Source organism: Trachypithecus francoisi, unplaced genomic scaffold (assembly GCF_009764315.1).
Source record: "Trachypithecus francoisi isolate TF-2019V2 unplaced genomic scaffold, Tfra_2.0 Lachesis_group20, whole genome shotgun sequence".
Taxonomy (NCBI): Eukaryota; Metazoa; Chordata; class Mammalia; order Primates; family Cercopithecidae; genus Trachypithecus; species Trachypithecus francoisi.
In genome coordinates this window covers 7182124-7203844 of record NW_022681466.1, presented here as the reverse complement: position 1 = coordinate 7203844, position 21721 = coordinate 7182124, and the positions used below count along the sequence as shown (strand labels likewise).

The 21721-nt window shown below is 58.3% G+C and overlaps 1 protein-coding gene across 7 annotated transcripts; it reads left to right on the top strand.

Annotated features, from left to right (window-relative positions):
- Positions 1-837: 837 nt before the first annotated feature.
- Positions 838-20617, top strand: UNC13D (unc-13 homolog D). Of its 7 annotated transcripts, none has more exons than XM_033182220.1 (33): positions 1015-1041; positions 1191-1341; positions 2045-2080; positions 2299-2406; positions 2492-2551; positions 2642-2708; positions 2951-3131; positions 4542-4586; positions 4713-4781; positions 4967-5036; positions 5212-5316; positions 5431-5523; positions 5599-5702; positions 8623-8740; positions 8846-8970; positions 9115-9205; positions 9288-9344; positions 9445-9542; positions 9648-9699; positions 9777-9907; positions 10025-10145; positions 10490-10633; positions 10829-10927; positions 11014-11220; positions 11403-11471; positions 12464-12543; positions 15858-15963; positions 16037-16108; positions 16546-16629; positions 16725-16845; positions 17057-17180; positions 18237-18433; positions 19749-20617. In XM_033182220.1, the coding sequence occupies exons 2-33, from the start codon at positions 1225-1227 to the stop codon at positions 19868-19870; spliced, it is 3273 nt and encodes a 1090-aa protein (XP_033038111.1). In that variant the 5' UTR covers positions 1015-1041; positions 1191-1224; the 3' UTR covers positions 19871-20617. The 7 variants fall into 7 exon arrangements, 6 of the variants coding, with proteins under 6 accessions (XP_033038113.1, XP_033038111.1, XP_033038110.1 ...); XM_033182219.1 differs by lacking the exon at positions 1015-1041 and having other exon boundaries at positions 1173-1341; positions 19749-19878; positions 20394-20617; XM_033182221.1 differs by lacking the exons at positions 1015-1041; positions 1191-1341 and adding an exon at positions 1759-1899.
- Positions 20618-21721: the final 1104 nt, after the last annotated feature.

Here is a 21721-nt window from a genome sequence, read left to right as displayed (position 1 = left end):
CAGTTCCCTCCCATGGGAGGATCCCCATTCTCACGGCCCAGCTGTCTGGTCCCCAGGACAGCTCTGGCCTCTGGAGCCAGTTCCTGTGGTTGTTGCTCAGCAGCTGTGTCCCTCCCCCACCGAGTCCCCCGCACCTGGCTGGGACAGAGGTGGATTCGGCCCATCATCAGCCTGGATGGGAGGGGTTGGGGCCAACACCTTGTCCCCTGCTGGCTCCTCGAGGAATGGCAGGCCTGGCCCAAGTCCAGGTTACTGGAGGGGGGAGGCTGAGTCAGCCCTGGAGCATGTCGGGACCTGTGACAGGGACACGGGTAGCCGAGCTGGCTCACCACCACCCACATCACGTGCCCTGCTGTGAACTTGAAGGGACAGGAGGGTGGGAAATGGCCAAAGGCCGTGGCCAGGCCCACGTGCCCCCGAGTCCCCCAGCCCAGCACTGGGCACAGAGTTCTGGGAAAGCCCCATGCTGAGGTGCATTTTCCCGTCCCCCCGGAGCCAAGTCTGTCCTCAGGAGAGATCGGGCAGCGGCCGCTCTGCCTTCTCCTCCTGGCCATCCTGGCCCGGAGCTCTCTGGGACTTGGCTAAGCCCCCTTCAAGGGCGTTTGAAGAGAGCACCCTCCTGACCGCCAAGGTGGGGACAAGGGCACAGGGCCGTCCCTGCCGAGCACAGCTTGGCCCCGTCATCTCCATGGAATGTCACCTGTGGGGCCAGGCAGGCTGAGCAACTGGCTGTCCTCCAGGGAGACGCCTCTTGGGAGCCCTCACCTTGAGCCCCACCCCACGTCTGGATGCACTCGAGGAAGTGGGGCGAGAACCCCCTGGGGCCCATGTCAGCTTCCCTCAGGGTCCTGCCCAGCCTGGGCACAGCACATGGATGGGGCAGGATGCTGCCTGCCTGTTCTGGACCCCCCGCCCCCTGCTGAGAGCATTGGCCCCTTCCTAGGGCCTCTGTGGGAGGGTGGGGCGGGGCCAGGCCTGCCCACAGAGTCCACCTTCTGCTCCAGCCAGAGGAGGGTCCTGTAGGGATCCCGGCTGGGGAAGGTGCAGGGGGCCTGGGAGACTGCCTCTCCGAAGCGGTGAAACCCTCACCCTTCCGTCCCCCCTACCACCCTCCCCTACACCCTCCCCTGACAGAGGGTGGCAGCCCCAGGCTCTTTGCATAATCCTGTGGCTTCGCTGTCTTCACCCAGCACCAACGGACAGGGAAGGGCAGAGAAGGCCACCATGGCGACACTCCTCTCCCATCTGCAGCAGCGCCCTCCCCTCTTGCGCCAGGCCATCAAGATAAGGCGCCGCAGAGTCAGAGATCTACAGGACCCCCTGCCCCAAACAGCCCCGGAGGTAGGAGTGACCTCACTGGGGAGAGAGCTGGCCTTGGGGAGCACTGCGGTCTCGGGTGTGGGTGCCCTGCTGTCTGGCCCCACCTCTCGAAGGCTGGGACTGGGGACCAGGGACCCTCCCCTGTCTACCCCACCCTGGGGAGAGCCTCCTGGGCCAGCAGAGCAGGGGCTGCCAGGTGTACTCTGGGCCACTGTGAGCCTCAGGCCCTGCGGTCTGAGCCTCTCTGAACCCCTACCTCTGGTGGGCCTGACTCCCCATCCCCTGCTCCTCCAGCTCCAAAGGAGCCGACTCCGTTAGGTGGGGGTGTCCCTGCTGTGGGTGAGCTGTTCGGGGAGCAGCAGACCCCTAGGCCGGCGTGGCACCCCCCTCACCTCCGCTGCTGAGCCTCACTTCCGCTGCTGGGTGAGGAGCAGCCGCCACCGATAAGCAGAGCTGTTTCCTCTGGGGAAGGGAGGGAGGTGGGGTACGGGCGTGGAGGGCTCGCGTTGCTGGGCGCCCATGGACCTCAGCCACGGCGGGCCAGGGGATGGACCTCCAGGAGGCCTGCTGGGGGAACAGGTGCGGGACATCGGTGGGGCTGGAGGCCAGGGTGCTGGGGCCCCCATACCCTTGGCCTGGTTCAGGCTTTGGAGGAGCCGTTCCTGTCCATCTGAGCCTGCTCTGGGCCTCCCAGGACACTCTGCCTTTCCACCTTGCTCTGCAGATCCAGCCTCCATCCCACCACTTCTCCCCCGAGCAGGTAAGAGTCAGAGTGTTGGGGTGCAGAGAGGTGGGGAGGGCGGCTGTGCATCCTCCTGCTGGCCGACGCTGATGGCAGCAAGCAACTTGCGGTGAGGAGGGGCCTCCTGGGTCTCAACTCCCTCCGCTGCACAAGCTGCCCCTTGTCCTGCCCTTAGCGAGAGGTGTTGGTGCCAGGGGTGGCTGGTGGGGTCCCCAAGGTGACCCCGTGTGTCTCAGCGGGCCCTGCTCTACGAGGACGCACTCTACACTGTCCTGCACCGCCTGGGTCAGCCTGAACCCAACCATGTGACGGAGGCCTCTGAGCTGCTGCGGTACCTGCAGGAGGTGAGCCCGGCCCCCACCCCAACCCCCTTCCTGCAGCTGCCCTGTCTCGTGCCTCCAGCCACCTACCCGCCTGCCTCCCCACCAGGCCTTCCACGTGGAGCCCGAGGAGCACCAGCAGGCACTGCAGAGCGTCAGGGAGCTCGAGGTAACTTGGGGCCGGGGCCACCCTGCGCAAGGAGGGGCCTGGGAAGCCCAGCCCCCTCAGGGACTCATGCCGTCCCTCCTGTCCCTCCAGAAGCCAGTATTTTGTCTGAAGGCAACAGTGAAACAGGCCAAGGGCATTCTGGGCAAAGATGTCAGTGGTGAGCGCGGGGCGGGCTCCCCGAGGGGCTTCTTCCTGGCTCCTTCCTCTCCCATCACAGCCTGGCCCTGGACTCTTGGTGGGAGCACCCACCTCCCAGAAGCTCTGCAGTGCTGGCTCCCATGCTGCTGGTCCTCTTCCCTTTCCCCAGGAGGAGGCTCAGCTCCGGGTGAGGGTGATGAGGGCCTCTCCCAGGGACCCAGCCGATTCCCTGGCTGCCTCATCTTCCCCACTCCTCCCCAGGGTTCAGCGACCCCTACTGCCTGCTGGGCATTGAGCAGGGGGTAGGTGTGCCGGGGGGCAGCCCCGGGTCCCGGCATCGGCAGAAGGCTGTGGTGAGGCACACCATCCCCGAGGAGCAGACCCACCGCACGCAGGTCATCACCCAAACACTCAACCCCGTCTGGGACGAGACCTTCATTCTGTACGTGGCCGCACTCCAGCCCCCACTCTGTCCAGGTCTCCTCTGGGTAGCAGGGTCTCCCCCAGATAATGAGATGAGTAGGTTGTCCTGGCTCAGGGGAGGGGGTTTGACCCTGGACAAAGACTGGAGAAGAAGTCCATCTCTAGGCACGTTAGATGGACAGTAGGTCAGATGGGATAGAACGACATCAATGCCACATGTGCTGATGGGGCAAGGAGGGTCGGGCCCTTGTGAGTGAGTCTGGGGGTGCCTGAAGCCATACCTGAAAGGAGGCAGGGATAGGTGCCGTGGCTTACGCCAAAGGAGGCTGAGGTGGGCAGAGCACTTGAGGCCAGGAGTTCAAGACCAGCCTGGCCAACATGGCAAAACCCCATTTCTACTAAAAATACAAAAAAGGCCGGGCGCGGTGGCTCACACCTATAATCCCAGCACTTTGGGAGGCCGAGGCAGGCAGATCACGAGGTCAGGAGATCGAGACCATCCTGGCTAACATGGTGAAACCCTGTCTCTCCTAAAATACAAAAAATTAGCCGGGCATGGTAGCAGGCACCTGTAGTCCCTGCTACTCGAGAGGCTGAGGCAGGGGAATTGCTTGAACCTGGAAGGCAGAAGTTGCAGTGAGCTGAGATCCAACCTGGTGACAGAGCAAGACTCTGTCTCAAAACAAAAAATTAGTGGGGTCCAGGCGCAGTGGCTCATGCCTGTAATCCCAGCACTTTTGGGAGGCTGAGGCAGGTAGATCACCTGAGGTCAGAAGTTCGAGACCAGCCTGGCCAACACGGTGAAACCCCCCGCTCTCCTAAAAGTACAAAAATTAGCCAGGCGTGGTGGTACATGCCTGTAATCCCACCTGCGTAGGAGGCTGAGGCAGGAGAATCGCTTGAACCAGGGAGGTGGAGGTGGAGGTGAGCCGAGATCGTGCCACTGTACTCCAGCCTCGGTGACAGAGTGAGACTCTGTCTCAAAAAAAAAAAAAAAAAAAGGCATGCTTGTAATCCCAGCACTTTGGAGGCCTAGGCGGGTGGATCACGAGGTCAGAAGCTCAAGACCAGCCTGGCCAACACAGTGAAACCCTGTCTTTACTAAAATTACAAAAATTAGCTGGGCGTGGTGGTGGGCACCTGTAATCCCAGCTACTTGGAAGGCTCAGGCAGGAAAATAATTTGAACCCGGGAGGCGGAGTTTGCAGTGAGCTGAGATCCTGTCACTGCCCTCCTCCAGCCTGGGGACAGAACTAGACTCCATCTCAAAAAAAAAAAAAAAAAAAAAAAAGGCAGTGATGCGGGTATGAGGAGAGGAGTTTGGCAGGGATAGGCTACAACTCCATGGCTCTGGGCTGTGGTCACTTATGGCTTCGGCTGGGGGCATCCACCCTCCAGGGACCTCAAGCACGCCCTTTTCTCCATATAGGGAGTTTGAGGACATCACCAATGCGAGCTTTCATCTGGACATGTGGTGAGTGACCTGGCCTGCACCTAGGGATGGGAAGGGAAGGTATCTGGGGTGAGAGAGGCAGAACCTCCTCCTGGAAGAGGTCCTAGGCGCTCTCTCTGCTTCCTTCTCAAACCTCTGTCCTGCCAGGGACCTGGACACTGTGGAGTCTGTCCGACAGAAGCTTGGGGAGCTCACAGATCTGCATGGGCTTCGCAGGTGTGTGTTGTAGGGCTCACAGGGAAGGAGTGGGGGCTCCTTCTGCCCTCCATCCCCCGACATGCACACTGGATGCTGGGGTGCAGGCTCCTTTGGGGTCCAGGTGGCTGCGGCGGGGGGTAGATTCCAGCCTGATCCCTTCTGATGCTTGCTGCATCCCCCTCCTGGGACCCTGCCTGACGAAGGATCTTTAAGGAGGCCCGGAAGGACAAAGGCCAGGATGACTTTCTGGGGAACGTGGTTCTGAGGCTGCAGGTGAGGATGAGGAAAGGGACCCAGGAGCGAGGCAGAGGGAGGGGGTTGGGAGGGGTTCTGGGGAGAGGCTCCATGTCCTCACCAAACTGAGCCTGGAGTCCACCTCCTGTTGTCTCCACTGCCCCTGCCTCTGTGAGGTTCTGACGCTCATGGGCTGGGCATCCCCGCCTGCCAGGACCTGCACTGCCGAGAGGACCAGTGGTACCCCTTGGAACCCCGCACTGAGACCTACCCAGACCGCGGCCAGTGCCACCTCCAGTTCCAACTCATCCACAAGCGGGTAGGTCGGGTCCTGGGCCAGTGGCTGTGCCCAGCTCCTGCAGTGGTCTGCTGGGTTGGGGGCCTGGCTATACCCAGCGTGGGGCCCTGTCTGCTCACAGACGCCTCATTGCAGAGAGCCACCTCAGCCAGCCGCTCGCAGCCCAGCTACACGGTGCACCTCCACCTTCTGCAGCAGCTCGTGTCCCACGAGGTCACCCAGCACCAGGTACTGCCCTCCCAGGGCTGGGCGCAGCCGGGGCCGCCCTTCAGGTCCTGATACTCCTCCACCTGCTCCACTCAGGCGGGCAGCACCTCCTGGGATGGGTCGTTGAGTCCCCAGGCTGCCACCGTCCTCTTTCTGCACGCCACACAGAAGGACCTGTCCGACTTCCACCAGTCCATGGCGTGAGTGCACAGCCCTGGGCAGAACCCCTGAGCCACTAACCCCCACGCCCCTGCCCTCCTCCAAGCTGGTAGCCCAAAGTGTAATTCTCAGCGGACTTCCCTTTGGCCCAAAATGTGTGTTTTAAGTTTTGAATCAGTTGCCAACTTTAAAAAGTCTAGAGATTTGGCTGATGTGGTAGCTCACTCCTGTAATCCCAGGACTTTGGGAGGCTGAGGCAGGAGGATCACCTGAGCCCAGGAGTTCAAGGCTGCAGTGAGCTATGATCACACCAACAGTCCTGCCTGGACCACAGAGTGAGATCTCATTTCCAAAAAATATTAGAAAAAGCAATCTGGAGATTTCACATACCATCCAGATCTCCAGCTTCTCGTGAAACACAAGTGTTAGAACTTCAGGGCCATCATTTTGCTGCTTTTTTTTCTTTTGAAACAGAATTTCATCCCTGTTGCCCAGGCTGGAGTGCAATGGCATGATCTTGGCTCACTGCAACCTCCGCCTTCCAGGTTCAAGTGATTCTCCTGCCTCAGCCTCTTGAGTAGCTGGGATTACAGGCATGCTCCACCATGCGCAGCTAACTTTGCATTTTTAGTAGAGACAGAGTTCCTCCATGTTGGTCAGGCTGGCCTCGAACTCCCAACCTCAGGTGATCTGCCTGCCTCGGCCTCCCAAAGTGCTGGGATTACAGGCGTGAGCCGCTGTGCCCAGCCATTTTGCTACTTTTTTGAGTGGCCAGAGCAGTGATGTGTCTGCCTCTGCCCGTCACAGCTGCCACTGGGCCCACTTCAGTTGCTTTCGTCTCCTGAGTTCTTCTGGGCATTTGAATTTGGACCCCGTCCCTAACCCCAGCCCTGTTTCCCAATACCATAGCCTTCAACTCAGCAAAACTATGCTCTGATAAGGATCTATGTTGAGGGCCGCTCATGTCAAGTCCTAGGAATGCTGGGGAGGTCACAGGGGGTCACAGTCATTCCAGTGCATGTGAGAAGGGCAGAGATGGGACACAGCCGGCCGGGCACAGTGGCTCGCACCTGGAATCCCAGCACTTTGGAAGGCTGAGGCAAACAGATCACTTGAAGTCAGGAGTTTGAGACCAGCCTGGCCAGCATGGTGAAACCCCGTCTCTACAAAATATACAAAAATTAGTCAGACGTGGTGGCGCACATCTGTAGTCCCAGCTACTCAGGAGGGTGAGGCACAAGAATCACTTGAACCCAGGAGGTGGAGGTTGCAGTGAGCTGAGATCACACCACTGCACTCCAGCCTGGGTGACACAACGAGACTCTGTCTCAAAAAAAAAAAAAAAGAGATGGGACATAGCCAGGCGCTGGCCAGGGGAGGAACAGGAGCAGAATACTGCCTCAGGCCTGGGCTGCAACTTGGAGTCTGAGTGGGAGGCGGAGGGAGCCCAGGGGAGTGCATTTCTGGGTCGGGGTCAGCATGTGTACTGCTAGGACCTCAGGCAGGTGGGTGATCCGTAGACGAGCGTGGAATGGCAGCGAGGCTGGAGACTGGAGCAGGCACCAGATGGGGAGGGACCTGGTTTGCCTGCAGGGCCCAAGCACAGTAATGCAAGTGGCTGCAGTGTCCAATAGGGACCTCGGCCTGTCCCCAGGCTGCTCCTCTCCCCCATCCTCTGCCCTCCCACTGGACCTCTGTGTGTGACATCCCTCCAAACCATCTGAAAGGAAGTTCTCGCTGATGCTTGCCACATGTGCACGAAGGCTCAGGTCCTTAGATCCTATTTTTCTTTTCTTGTTTTTTTTTTTTTTTTTTTTTTTTTTGAGACGGAGTCTCGCTCTGTCGCCCAGGCTGGAGTGCAGTGGCCGGATCTGAGCTCACTGCAAGCTCCGCCTCCCGGGTTTACGCCATTCTCCTGCCTCAGCCTCCCGAGTAGCTGGGACTACAGGCACCCGCCACCTCGCCCGGCTAGTTTTTTGTATTTTTTAGTAGAGACGGGGTTTCACGGCATTAGCCAGGATGGTCTCGATCTCCTGACCTCGTGATCCACCCTTCTCGGCCTCCCAAAGTGCTGGGATTACAGGCTTGAGCCACCACACCCGGCCTTTTTTTTTTTTTTAGCTGGAGTTTCCCTCTTGTTGCCCAGGCTGGAGTGCCGTGGCACAGTCTCAGCTTACTGCAACTTCTGCCTCCCGGGTTCAAGTGATTCTCCTGTCTCAGCCTCCTAAGTAGCTGGGACTACAGGTGCCCGCCATCACGCCTGGCTAAATTTCGTATTTTTGGTAGAGATGGGGTTTCACCATGTTGGCCAGGCTGGTCTCGAACTCCTGACCTCAGGTGATCCACCCTCGTTGGCCTCCCAAAGTGCTGCGATTACAGGTGTGAGCCACCGCACCTTGCTGATGCAGTTTTTCAAAAACAGCAAGAAATCCTGAAGTTTTAAAATCACAAATATCTCAATCTGGGCAATTTGAAAAGCATCTATGGAAACACACAAAATATCCTGGCTGGTCACAGTGGCTCACGCTTGTAATCCCAGCACTTTGGGAGGCCGAGGCAGGTGGATCACTTGAGGTCAGGTGTTCAAGACCAGCCTGGCCAACATGGTGAAACCCCATCTCTACTAAAAATACAAAATTTAGCTGGGCATGGTGGTACATGCCTGTAGTCCCAGCTACTTGGGAGGCTGAGGCTGGAGAATCGCTTGAACCTAGGAGGCATAGGTTGCAGTGAGCCGAGGTTGCACCACTGCACTCCAACCTGGGTGACAGAGTGAGACTACGTCTAAAAAAAAAAAATCCTGCGTGTCCTATTGAGACACTAGTTTTCAGCCTGTGCTGGTGGATGATTCTCCACCAGGGCCCTGGAGGAGGGAGATGATTCCCTCCACCTGAGGCCAGGTGAACAGGGGAAGGTGACTCCCTCCTCCCTGCCCAGCTGAGGGCTTCCTGTCCCCTGCAGGCAGTGGCTGGCCTACAGCCGCCTCTACCAGAGCCTGGAGTTCCCCAGCAGCTGCCTCCTGCACCCCATCACCAGCATCGAGTACCAGTGGATCCAGGGTCGGCTCAAGGCAGAACAGGTAGGCATGCAGTGGTCAAGGGGTGCTGGGCACGCAGGGCTCAGGGAAGGGGAAGGGGAGCAGCAGAGGCTGTCCAGGCTCCTAAAGCATCTCCTGGCTCTGCAGCAGGAGGAGCTGGCCGCTTCATTCAGCTCCCTGCTGGCCTACGGCCTCTCCCTCATTCGGAGGTTCCGCTCTGTCTTCCCCCTCTCTGTCTCGGACTCCCCAGCCCGGCTCCAGTCTCTTCTCAGGTCAGTGACTGCTCTCCCCTTCCTCGGTGGGGTAAGGGATGAGGGAGCAGCTGGGGTGCCTGCAGGAGTGGGAGAAGCCTGTTGGAGGAGTGAGTGCTGTGTGGGGCAGCAGGCACTTTGGACACAGCTCTTTCCTTCTTGCAGGGTCCTGGTACAGATGTGCAAGATGAAGGCCTTCGGAGAACTGTGCTCCAACACTGCCCCATTGCCCCAGCTGGTGACTGAGGCCCTGCAGGTATGGTACTCCTGCTGGGGATGGGGGAGACCAGTGTCTGGGCCTGGCAATCCCTCCCTGCTCACTGCCTCTTTGTCGACAGACTGGCACCACTGAGTGGTTCCACCTGAAGCAGCAGCACCATCAGCCCATGGTGCAGGTGAGGGGCTGGGCAAGAGGGCGGGTGGGGGGGGCACAGGGGCTGGGCAAGAGGGCGGTGGGGGGGGCACAGGGGGTGGTGCCTACCTCTGTCTCTGCAGGGCATCCTGGAGGCAGGCAAGGCCTTGCTGGGCCTGGTACAGGATGTCATCGGCGACCTGCACCAGTGCCAGCGCACGTGGGACAAGATCTTCCACAAGTGAGCAGATAGCCAGGTCGGGAGGTAGTGGGGCATTGGCTCAGAGCCGGAACCACAGGGATCACGGTGTATGGCACTGGGTGACACCTGCTGCCTTTCCTGCAGTACCCTCAAGATCCACCTCTTCTCCATGGCTTTTCGGGAGCTGCAGTGGCTGGTGAGTCCCTCCCCTGTCTCTAGGCCATGCTCTCTGACAGGGCTGTGGACCCCACCCTCCACACCTTCCCTTTGCAGGTGGCCAAGCGGGTGCAGGACCACACGACGGCTGTGGGTGATGCAGTGTCCCCAGAGATGGGCGAGAGTCTGTTCCAGCTCTACATCAGCCTCAAGGAGCTCTGCCAGCTGCGTCCAAGCTCCTCAGAGAGGTGGGCAGCAGGCCAATTGCGGGCGGCCGCAGGGGCACAGGGGAGAAGAGGGTGGACGAGGCCCCAGGGCCCACGGAGGCCCCAGCCTTCCCGACGCTGAGCCCTGGCAATCCCCAGGGATGGAGTCCTGGCCCTGGATAATTTCCACCGCTGGTTCCAGCCGGCCATCCCCTCCTGGCTGCAGAAGACATACAACGTGGCCCTGGCGCGGGTGCAGCGTGCTGTGCAGATGGATGAGGTGGGGGCGTGGCCAGGGTGGGGGACGGGGCCCCGGTTTGGGGGTGAGGCTTGGGTTCTGCCTGGACCTCCAAAGTGTAGTCAAAGCTGGTAACTCTCTCTGAACGTCCCTTTGGGTGCACTTGAGGCCAGTTGTGTGCAAAACGCTGCCTCTGGATATCCTTGGGCCTGTGGCTTCACTTCGCCTGAGATCCTGCAGGCTGTGCATCTGGGCGGAGCCGTGCTTGTCTCTTGTGAAGCTCCCTGCCCAGCTCTGTGCCTGGTGGTAGTAGCTGCTCTACGAATGAAGGAAGGAGAGAAGGCGGTGGATTTGGCAGTATCCTGAGTCCTCCTTTCTTCCCCCAGCTGGTACCCCTGGGTGAACTGACCAAGCACAGCACATCAGCGGTGGATCTATCCACCTGCTTTGCCCAGATCAGCCACACTGCCCGGCAGCTGGACTGGCCAGACCCAGAGGAGGCCTTCATGATTACTGTCAAGTTTGTGGAGGTGTGGCATCTTCCATGTGTCCTTCCCCCTTTTTCTAGAATACCACCCACCGTTTCTCCCAAGCTCTCACCCAGGCAGTCTCCCAAGGCCTGTGTCCTAAATCTCCCAAGTCGCCGAAATTTCCATGCCCTTCCCACCTGCCCTTCTTGGATGCCCCACCCATGGATCAGTTCCCTCTGTCCAACCCCACCCTAGGACACCTGTCGCCTGGCCCTGGTGTACTGCAGTCTTATAAAGGCCCGGGCCCGCGAGCTGTCTTCAGGTCAGAAGGACCAAGGCCAGGCAGCCAACATGGTGAGGCCAGAGCTAGGGCTGGGAGTCTGGCTGGGTGTGGGGACCAGCCCAGATGCAGTTCTGGAAGCTCTGCATCTCTGTCCCAGCTGTGTGTGGTGGTGAATGACATGGAGCAGCTGCGGCTGGTGATCGGCAAGTTGCCCACCCAGCTGGCATGGGAGGCCCTGGAGCAGCGGGTAGGGGCCGTGCTGGAGCAGGGGCAGCTGCAGAACACGCTGCATGCCCAGCTGCAGAGCGCGCTGGCCGGGCTGGGCCATGAGATCCGCACTGGCGTCCGAACCCTGGCCGAGCAGGTACCTTGTCCGACCGCACAGTCACCCCATCCCCTCCCGTCCTCAGCCTGCCTGGTTCCAGCCAGGACCTGGGCCCATGTCCAGCCCTGACCCCTTCCTGCGTCTAAACTCAGGCACTAAGGAACTCTCCCATCCCCAACTCATGCCCTGACCTCCCTCCTCCTTCCGTTTTGTGTCTCCAGTTGGAGGTGGGCATCGCCAAGCACATCCAGAAACTGGTGGGCGTCAGGGAGTCCGTCCTGCCTGAGGATGTAAGTGGCCCTTCTGCCTGCTGGCCTTCACCGCCCTGCCAGCTCTGTAGATCTCACTGAAGGCCTTGGTGTCAAAGATAAGTCCCCCAGACCAGGCAAGGCATGTTCTCTCCCTGGGCCTCAGTTTCCTCCTGGGATGCTCACAGGACTGGGTTGGGTCACTCCACCGGCTGTCCCAGCACTGACAGTCAATGAGGGGCTGCAGCTGGGGAGGGCTTAGGCTTTGCAGCCCAACAGGCCACGGTGCACATCCTTCTCAGCTGCCTCCTAGCTTTGCTGTCCTGTTCACACAAGCCAGCTGGCCTGTAAGTGGGGGCCTATCATGACGCACACCTTCGACTGCTGGGTGGAAGGATTTTCATTCATTCATCAACTATTTATCAGGTGCCCACTTTGTCCTATGCATTGATTTAAGCACTGGGGATAGGTCAGCGAACAATATGACAAAATACCTGCTTTCTTGGAGCTGACATTCTAGTAGTGGAGGTGAGAGAAGAACTGTCCATAACTCCAGTGACGTTATAGCTATTAACTCTATGCACAGACGTGTGTGCGGCACACACATGCAGTGTGCTAGATAATGATAAATGCTACAGAGAAAAGACAGAGAAGGGGGTGGGAAGGGTCAGAGGGTTGTATTTTTAGATGGTGACCAGGGAAGGCTGTGACAACTGAGTGAAGACCTACGGGAAGCAAGGGAAGGAGCCATGAGAAGTTCTAGGGGAAGAGCATTCCAGGCAAGGGCAGAGACCCTGAGGCAGGACCATGCCTGGAAGGTTCCAGGGCTGTAGAGGCGGCCAGTGTGGCTGGGACAGGCTAAGCAATGAAGAGGGGAAGGCAGAGAGGTGGGCAGTCCGGCCTCTTACAGACACTACAAACTGCTCTCACAGAGACGTTCCCGGCCCTGTTTCCTCCCTCCAGGTCAGGGGAAGGGGATGGGGGTGGGGCCAACATGAGCTGGAGCCACACCTGCTCCCCTTCTCCCTCCCCAGGCCATTCTGCCCCTGATGAAGTTCCTGGAAGTGGAGCTTTGCTACATGAACACCAACTTGGTAAAGGAGAACTTCAGCAGGTCTGTAGCAGCCCCTGCCCTGGGCGTGCTCACCACCTCCCCCTCTCCTCCCACGGCCCCTCCTTCCTGGGCCCCAGCATCCGTTCTGAGGGGTATAGCAGCCCCTGCCCTGGGCGTGCTCACCACCTCCCCCTCTCCTCCCACGGCCCCTCCTTCCTGGGCCCCAGCATCCGTCCTGAGGGGTGTAGCAGCCCCTGCCCTGGGCGTGCTCACCACCTCCCCGTCTCCTCCCACGGCCCCTCCTTCCTGGGCCTCAGCATCCGTTCTGAGGGGTGGAGGTGAATACCTTTGGTGACCTCCCTTACAGGGTGGTCAGGCTCTGCTGATGCTCGCTGCAGGGACAGGGAGCTTGCCACTTTGCAGGCCTCCCCATTTCCTGCTGCCTAACTCTGAGTGCTTTGAGTTCTTCCTTAGGCTGAGCCAAAATCTGCCTGTCCTTTCTCCTTTAGTCCCAGGCCTGTCTTCAGGGCCTCCCTGACTGCTCCTCTGCCCCCATTAGGTTACAGGTGGTCCCCGCCCACGGTGCAGGGAGAACTTCTAGTTAGGGGGTCTTAGAGCAGGGACCCAGGATGCCAGGCAACAGGCAGTGGAGTCCAGCACGTGGGCTCTGGACCACCTGGGTTCAGACTCCAGCTTCATCAGTGCTTAGCGGCCTTGGGCAAGTTCCTGGTGCAGAGGAGAATAGTTCTGGCTTCTGCTGAGGATTAAATGGGTCATGTGAGGTGCTGAGCGTGATGTCGGTACAAAGGAAGTGGTCAGAGACTATTAGCTGTAGTGACGATGACGATGACAGTGCCCACCTCCCTGTGGAATCTGGGCGCTGAAGAGGCCGCCTGCCCTCCTAGAGTTCTGTTCTACCCCCACAGGTATAGTCAGGGCCCCTCGGAGCCCAGCCGTTTTTATTTCTTAAACCATGTATATATATTTTTTATTTTTTTGAGATGGAGTCTTGCTCTGTCGCCAGGCTGGAGTGCAGTGGCGCCATCTCAGCTCACTGCAACCTCCGCCACCGGGTTCAAGTGATTCCCTGCCTCAGCCTCCCAAGTAGCTAGGACTACAGGCTTGTGCCACCACGCCCAGCTAATTTTGTATTTTTAGGAGCGACGGGGTTTCTCCATGTTGGTCAGGCTGGTCTCGAACTCCTGACTTCATGATCCACCAGCCTTGGCCTCCCAAAGTGCTGGGATTACAGGTGTGAGCCACCACGCCCAGACTATTTTTAACATTTTATTTACTTTTTTCACCTTTAAGCTCTGTTGGACTTGATCTTAGACCATATTTTTCACATAAACCAGAGTTAAACATCCACCAAGAGGGAAATTTTGCTCAGTGCTGTCTCAAGAGCCTTTAGAACACCACCAGGCATGGTGGCTCATGCCTGTAATCCCAGCACTTTGGGAAGCCAGGGAGCCCAGGGGTTCAAGACCAGCGTGGGCAACATGGCAAAACCCAGTCTCTACAAAATTATACCAAAAAAAAAATCTATATATATATTTATATTTATATTTATTTGTGTGTCTGTGTATATATATAGGTGTGTGTATATACACACACACACACACACACACAAATTAGCCAGGCATGGTGGCGTCCACCTGTAGTCCCAGCTACCTGGGAGGTTGAGTTGGGAGGATCCCTTGAACGCAGAAGGTGGAAAGAATCCCTTGAACGCAGAAGGTGGAAGCTGCAGTGAGCCGTGATGGCACTGCTATACTCAGCCTGGGTGACAGAGTGAGACCCTATCTGAAAAAGACTTTGGAAAGAACAGTGCCTGGTACATAATGGGCACTTAAATGTGTTGCACAAATTAATTAATTACCTACTTTTTTGGCGGGGGGACAGAGTCTCTCGTTCCTGACCTCAGGTGATCACCCCACCTTGGGCTTCCCAAAGTGCTGGGATTATAGGCGTGAGCCACTGCGCCTGGCCATGTTTTTTTTTTTTTTTTTTTTTTTTTTGAGATGGAGTTTCGCTCTTACTGCCCAGACTAGAGTGCAATGGCGTGCATGATCTGGGCTCACCGCAACCTCCACCTCCCAGTTCAAGTTCTCCTGTCTCAGCCTCCCGAGTAGCTGGGACTACAGGCATGCGCCACCATGCCCGGCTAAGTTTGTATTTTTAGTAGAGATGGGGTTTCTCCATGTTGGTCAGGCTGGTCTCCAACTCCCGACCTCAGTGATCCACCCGCCTCAGCCTCCCAAAGTGCTTGGATTACAGACATGAGCCACTGCGCCCAGCCGATTTTTTTTGTTTCATTTTTTTGAGATGGAGTCTCACTCTGTTGCCCAGGCTGGCGTGCAGTGGCGCAATCTCAACTCACTGCAAGCTCCACCTCCTGGGTTCATGCCATTCTCCTGCCTCAGCCTCTCCAGCAGCTGACACTACAGGCACTCGCCACCACGCCCGGCTAATTTTTGTATTTTTAGTAGAGACAGGGTTTCACCATGTTAGCCAGGATGATCTTGATCTCCTGACCTTGTGATCTGCCTGCCTCAGCCTCCCAAAGTGCTGGGATTACAGGCATGAGCCACCGCGCCCAGCCTGCTTTTTTTTTTTGAGACAGCATCTCATTCTTGTTACTCAGGCTGGAGTGCAGTGGCGTGATCTCGGCTCACTGTAGCCTCATCTTCGTGGGCTCAAGCGATCCCTCCCACCTCAGCTGCTGAGTAGCTGGGGCTGCAGGTGCATGCCATTATGCCTGGCTAATTTTTTTTTTTTTTTTTTTTTGAGCTGGAGTCTCGCTCTGTTGCCAGGCCGGAGTGCAGTGCTGCAATCTTGGCTCACTGCAACCTCCGCCTCCCGGGTTCAAGCGATTCTCCTGCCTCAGCCTCCCAAGTAGCTGGGACTACAGGCACGCGCCACCACGCCCAGCTAATTTTTGGATTTTTAGTAGAGACGGGGTTTCGCTATGTTGGCCAGCATGGTCTCAATCTCTTGATCTCCTGATCTACCTGCCTTGACCTCCCAAAGTGCTGGGATTACAGGCATGAGCTACCACGCCCGGCCTGCTCCTGTCTTAAATCAAGTTCTGTCACTGGGGGCCTGGCCTCCTCCCTGTCTCCAGCCTTGTTTGTGGGTTCCATTAGCCTGCTGTGGAGGGTTCTTCACTGAGGTTGAGAGGTGTGTTGGATAGGACTGACCCCACCTGCCCCTTCCTGGTCCTGTACCCGCCCTCTCCCCAGCCTCACCTGGGGTGGGAGGAGCTGGGGTGTGGCTGGGTCCTTGAGGCCTCCCCTTTCTCAAGAGCGTCTTTGCTTCCTCCTCCACCACTGCCCTGCTGTGCTGTGTCCACATCCCTCCGGCCCCTGCCCCAGCCTCCTGACCCTGCTCTGGACCCACACGCTCACAGTGCTGGTAGAGGCGGCCGCCTCCCAACGCAGCTCCACCCTGGCTTCCAACAGGCTGAAGATTGCCCTGCAGGTAACAGAACTGGTCACAGCAATGATAACCCTGGTGGGAGGGTGCCTGGGGTCAACTCTGATATCTCCCTCAGAACTTGGAGATCTGCTTCCACGCTGAGGGCTGTGGCCTGCCGCCCGAGGCTCTGCACACTGCCACCTTCCAGGTAGGAGCTTTGGGTGAGCTTCCCCGCAGGAGGTCTAGGGAGCCTGCCTTTTGGCACTCACCTATGTCCAGGGCCAGCTACATAATTTATGGGGCCCAGTACAAAATGAAAAGCTGGGCCCCTTATTCAAAAGTTATTCAAATTTTAAAATAGTGACGACAGAACTTGAAACCAAGCCTGGGTCCTCCTAAGCACAGGGGCCCTGTGTGTCTGCACGGGGGCGGTGGGGTCGGGGAAGCACACCCGTGAAGCCAGCCCTGTCTGTGCCTCTCCTGCTGTCTGCCTGGCCTGAGGGTGGCTCCTACCCGTGGCCCCATGACCCAATACTTTCCATTTCAAACGGGCATCTTACCCTTGACCGCGAGCTCCTGGAGGGCAGGCCCTGGCTGTGGTTGGGCGTGCGGTCCATTTGGATTCTCAGCTGTATGTGTTCCCAGGCTCTGCAGAGGGACCTGGAGCTGCAGGCGGCCTCCAGCCGGGAGCTCATCCGGAAGTACTTCTGCAGCCGCATCCAGCAGCAGGTGAGGTCCCTCCCTCGTGCTGTGCCCTCTGCAGCCTCTGAAGCACCTCGCTCCCGCTGTGTCCCTGCTGACCCTGTCCCTGCTCCCCACCCCAGGCAGAAACCACCTCTGAGGAGCTGGGGGCTGTGACAGTCAAGGCCTGCTACCGCGCCTCTGAGCAGAAGCTGCGTGTTGAGCTGCTCAGCGCCTCCAGCCTGCTGCCCCTGGACTCCAACGGTGAGTGGAGGCTGCCCTTTGGCCACTCCCTGTGGTCCCGTCCTGGCCCTCCTGTCTCAGCGACCCTTGGGGCTCTGCTCACCCTGCAGGAGCTCTGGGTGCATTTCCTCCAGTTACCAGGAGGGGTCAGTGCTGCTGAGCAGAGCATAGCTGCGGGGGTGGGGTACCTGGGAGACCCTCAACTAATGCACACACCCCCGCCACTTGCCAGGCTCCAGCGACCCCTTTGTCCAGCTGACCTTGGAGCCCAGGCATGAGTTCCCTGAGCTGGCTGCCCGGGAGACCCAGAAGCACAAGAAGGACCTTCACCCACTGTTTGATGAGACCTTTGAATTGTGAGTGGGTCCCGTTCTTCTCCCAATCCCCCGCCTCATTTCCCCCAGGTGGGCTCCCTCAGGCCTACTCCTCCTGGCTGGGGCCAAGGGGCTCCCCTGAGATGGCCACATTTGGGCCCAAGGGATGGGACACCTGGGACAAGAGTGCAGCTGGACGCGGTGGCTCACACTTGTAATGCCAGCACTTTGGGAGGCTGAGGTGGGTGGATCACTTGAGGTCAGAAGTTCAAGACCAGCCTGGCCAACATGGTGGAACCCCATCTCTACTGAAAATACAAAATTAGCCAGGTGTGATGGTGGGCACCTGTAATCTGAGCTACTCAGGAGGCTGAGACGAGAGAATTGCTTAACCCAGGAGGCAGAGGCTGCTGAGATGGTGCCACTGCACTCTAGCCTGGGCAACAGAGTGAGATTCCATTTCCAAAAAAAAAAAAAAAAAAAAGAGGGCCAGGTATGGTGGCTCACGCCTGTAATCCCAGCACTTTGGGAGGCCGAGGCGGGTAGATCACAAGGTCAGGAGATCGAGACCATCCTGGCTAACACGGTGAAACCCTGTCTCTACTAAAAATACAAAAAATTAGCTGGGTATGGTGGGATGCGCCTGCAGTCCCAGCTACTCGGGAGGCTGAGGCAGGAGAACACTTGAACCTGGGAGGCGGAGGTTGTGGTGAATCGAGATCACGCCACTGCACTCCAGCCTGGGTGACAGAGCAAGACTCTATCTCAAAAAAAAAAAAAAAAAAAGCTTGCTTCCCCTGGGGGAAGGGGTGGACTCCCACATGTTGAACTTAGGGACTTCCAGGAGAAGGGTCCTGTCTCTGAGGTTCTCAGTAACCTGCTCCCAGTTCCTCAGGACAGGTGAGCAGGGAACACAGGACCCCTGGTTTAAAGCATCAGCTCACAGGCATTGCACACATGGCCAAGAGGTACCAGGCTGAGAGCTGGCTTTGCAGTTCTAACCCTGGCTGGTTCCCAACACCAAGCGGGTGAACCCATGTGTCGGCGCTGGGGGTGGCCGTGCTGGGGCTGGCAGCAGAGCCCTGACTCTCCCCACAGCCTGGTGCCTGCCGAGCCGTGCCGCAAGGCTGGTGCATGCCTCCTGCTCACCGTGCTGGACCACGACACGCTGGGGGCCGACGACCTGGAAGGCGAGGCCTTCCTGCCGCTGTGTGAGGTGCCCGGGCTGAGTGGCTCTGAGGAGCCTGGTGACGTGCCTCAGACCCGCCTGCCGCTCACGTACCCCGCACCCAACGGTAGGCCTGAGCCCAGGGCAGGGTGGTACAGGACGGGAGCCTGTAAAGCTCAGGCAGGGCCCCCAGAGAGGTGACACCGGGTCAGAGAACAGCTTCCCTGGAGGTGGGAGCCAGTGGGACAACCATGGCCCATCTCTCAGTCTAATCAACAGACCAGTGAACTTTAAGCTAAGTGTAACGTGACTCTTCCTGCATGGGGGAGTCACCAAGTTTAACTGGGGAGAAGGGCCTGGATCCCACTCAGCGGGGCCACATCCCTGCAGAGCATTTCTGATTCCAGCAACGGTCTGGTGCTTGTGCACTAATGAGCAAGTGCTAAGCACTTTACGCATGCCAGCCAACGAAGCAGATATTAGCACTCTTTTACAGATGAGTAAACCGAGGCATGAAGAGGTTAACTTGCTGGCTTTAGGTTCTCATATGAAAAGGTAGTAATAGCAGGCCAGGTGCGGTGGCTCAAGCCTGTAATCCCAGCACTTTGGGAGGCCAAGACGGGCAGATCATGAGGTCAGGAGATTGAGATCATCCTGGCTAACACAGTGAAACCCCATCTCTACTAAAAAATACAAAAAACTGGCCGGGCGCGGTGGCTCAAGCCTGTAATCCCAGCACTTTGGGAGGCCGAGACGGGCGGATCACGAGGTCAGGAGATCGAGACCATCCTGGCTAATACGGTGAAACCCCGTCTCTACTAAAAAAATACAAAAAACTAGCCGGGCGTGGTGGCGGGCGCCTGTAGTCCCAGCTACTCCGGAGGCTGAGGCAGGAGAATGGCGTGAACCCGGGAGGCGGAGCTTGCAGTGAGCTGAGATCCGGCCACTGCACTCCAGCCTGGGCGACAGAGCGAGACTCCGTCTCAAAAAAAAAAAAATAATAAAAATAAAAATACAAAAAACTAGCCGGGCGAGGTGGCGGGCGCCTGTAGTCCCAGCTACTCGGGAGGCTGAGGCAGGAGAATGGCGTAAACCCGGGAGGCGGAGCTTGGAGTGAGCTGAGATCTGGCCACTGCACTCCAGCCTGGGCGACAAAGCGAGACTCTGTCTCAAAAAAAAAAAAAAAAAAAGGTAATAGCCAAACCTTAGGCACGTCTCAGCCCCTCGCTGCAGTCGGGTCAGTGTCCCAGCAGCACTCTGTCTGTTACGCGACCGGATGCATCTTGTCAGACCACCTCCTGAGCTGGGCTGGCGAGGGTCTGTCACTGGTTTCCTTCCAGGTGGTCGGGGGGATAGGGCAGTGTTGTGCCCCCCCACACTCTTCCCTGCCACCACCAGGCCCTGCCTCTCAGCATCTGACCCCCAAACCCCTCTCTCCGCAGGGGACCCAATCCTACAGCTGCTGGAGGGCCGGAAGGGTGACCGAGAGGCCCAGGTCTTTGTGAGGCTGCGGCGGCACCGGGCCAAGCAGGCCTCCCAACATGCCTTGCGGCCTGCACCGTAGCCGTAGAGGTTTGCGGTGGGGCTGGGTCCCTGGTGGGGACCTGCAAGGGCTTTCCTGTAGGGTCTGGGGCTTCCCCGTCACAGCATGGCCTTCGTCACAGCATGGCCTTCCAGCCTGGCCTGACACCTGGGGACGCCCCAGCATGCGGAGCGTCCAGAGTGCAGACCCCCGTCTTCCACGGTGATGGGGGCTCAGCAGCGACATCTCTACTCCCACCTGCCTGCCTCCAGCCCTGGCTGCAATGTCTCCCACACCCCAGCACCAGGGGGAGCAAACCCTGCCCCTGCCCCCCTTTCGGAAAAGCTGCTCTGGTGGGCAGGGGATCGGCCCATCTGCCTCCTGGTCCATCTGCCTCCTGGCCTTCCTGTTCCAGCCACTGGGGTGGGGGCCAGGTTCACTGGAACCAGGGCTACAGGTGCAGTCTCCTGGGGAAGGGAGGGGGACCCTGCCAAAGAGGAGGCTCCAGCTGCCCTGAGGGGAGGGTGGTGGCCATTACCAGAGGGAGCCTGGGTCCTCTCCCCAGGGGCTGCCAGCATCCAGGCCAGGAGGCCTGGAGCCAAGAACCTTCTGGCTCTGAGGGAGCAAGAGCTGGCAGGTGGCGGGGCTAGCACGGACGGATGGAAGCAGAAAGGACAGTTGGGCCACTGTGTCTGCTACGCATGCCTCCTCCCCAGAAAGCACCTGCCACCTAGAAACTTTCTTAGCAAAAAAAATAAAAAAAAAAAACAATCCTTTGTCCTCTTAAAATATACCTTTGGACTACAGTGGGGCCCGGAATGTGAGCCAGGCCAGGTAGCTTCCTCCTCAGCCCTCAGGGGACCTTGAGCTACCCCTACCTTGGAGCAGCTACAAAGCAGGGGGGCAAGTGTGGGAGTAACTGAGGCAGAGGCAGGGTTAGGGTGATTTTTGGCTATGGGCTTTGAACACATCGCTTCACCAGGCATACCAGTTCCTGTGGCGACACCCAGGACAGGGACCTGTTCCTCAGGGGAGCACAGTGAGCAGGGGCCTCCCGAGGGTGCAGATTGAGGCTGAGGAGCTGCTCTTGAGACAGTAGGGCATAGAGGAGCTGGGTCCCTACCTTGCCTGGGGGGTCAGAACCTGAGGCCTGGTCATCACGTCATCCTAGCTGTGTGACCCTGGTTCCATGTCGGAACCTCTGAGTCTGCACAAGATGAGGACAGGAGACGAGGTTAATTGAGATGACGTCCAAGGCCCCTGAGACCATGCAAAGAGGATCCCACCGGGGTGTTTTCTCACCCCCACTGCACAGCCTAGTTGAGGAGGTGGGAGGGAGGACATGCCTCTTAAGCCTCAACCCCTCATCCCTCAGGGGCAGGGTGGGGGGAAGAAGGCAGAAGGCAGGACTTCCTCTGGGCCCTACCAGCAAATCATCCCAATGGGAAGGCACTGGGTTTTTTGTTTTTGTGATGGAGTCTCTCTCTGTCACCCAGGCTGGAGTGCAATGGTGCAACCTCAGCTTACTGCAAACTCTGCCTCCCGGGTTCAAAGGATCCTCCTGCCTTAGCCTCCTGAGTAGCTGGAACTACAGACATGTGCCACCGTGCCTGGCTAATTTTTGTATTTTTTTGTTTTAGTAGAGACGGGGTTTCACCATGCTGGCCAGGCCTCAGGTGATCTGCCCACCTCAGCCTCTGTTTTTTTTTTTTTTTTTTTTTTGAGACGGAGTCTCGCTCTGCTGCCAGGCTGGAGTGCAGTGGCCGGATCTCAGCTCACTGCAAGCTCCGCCTCCCGGGTTCACGCCATTCTCCTGCCTCAGCCTCCCGAGTAGCTGCGACTACAGGCGCCCGCCACGTCGCCCGGCTAGTTTTTTGTATTTTTAGTAGAGAC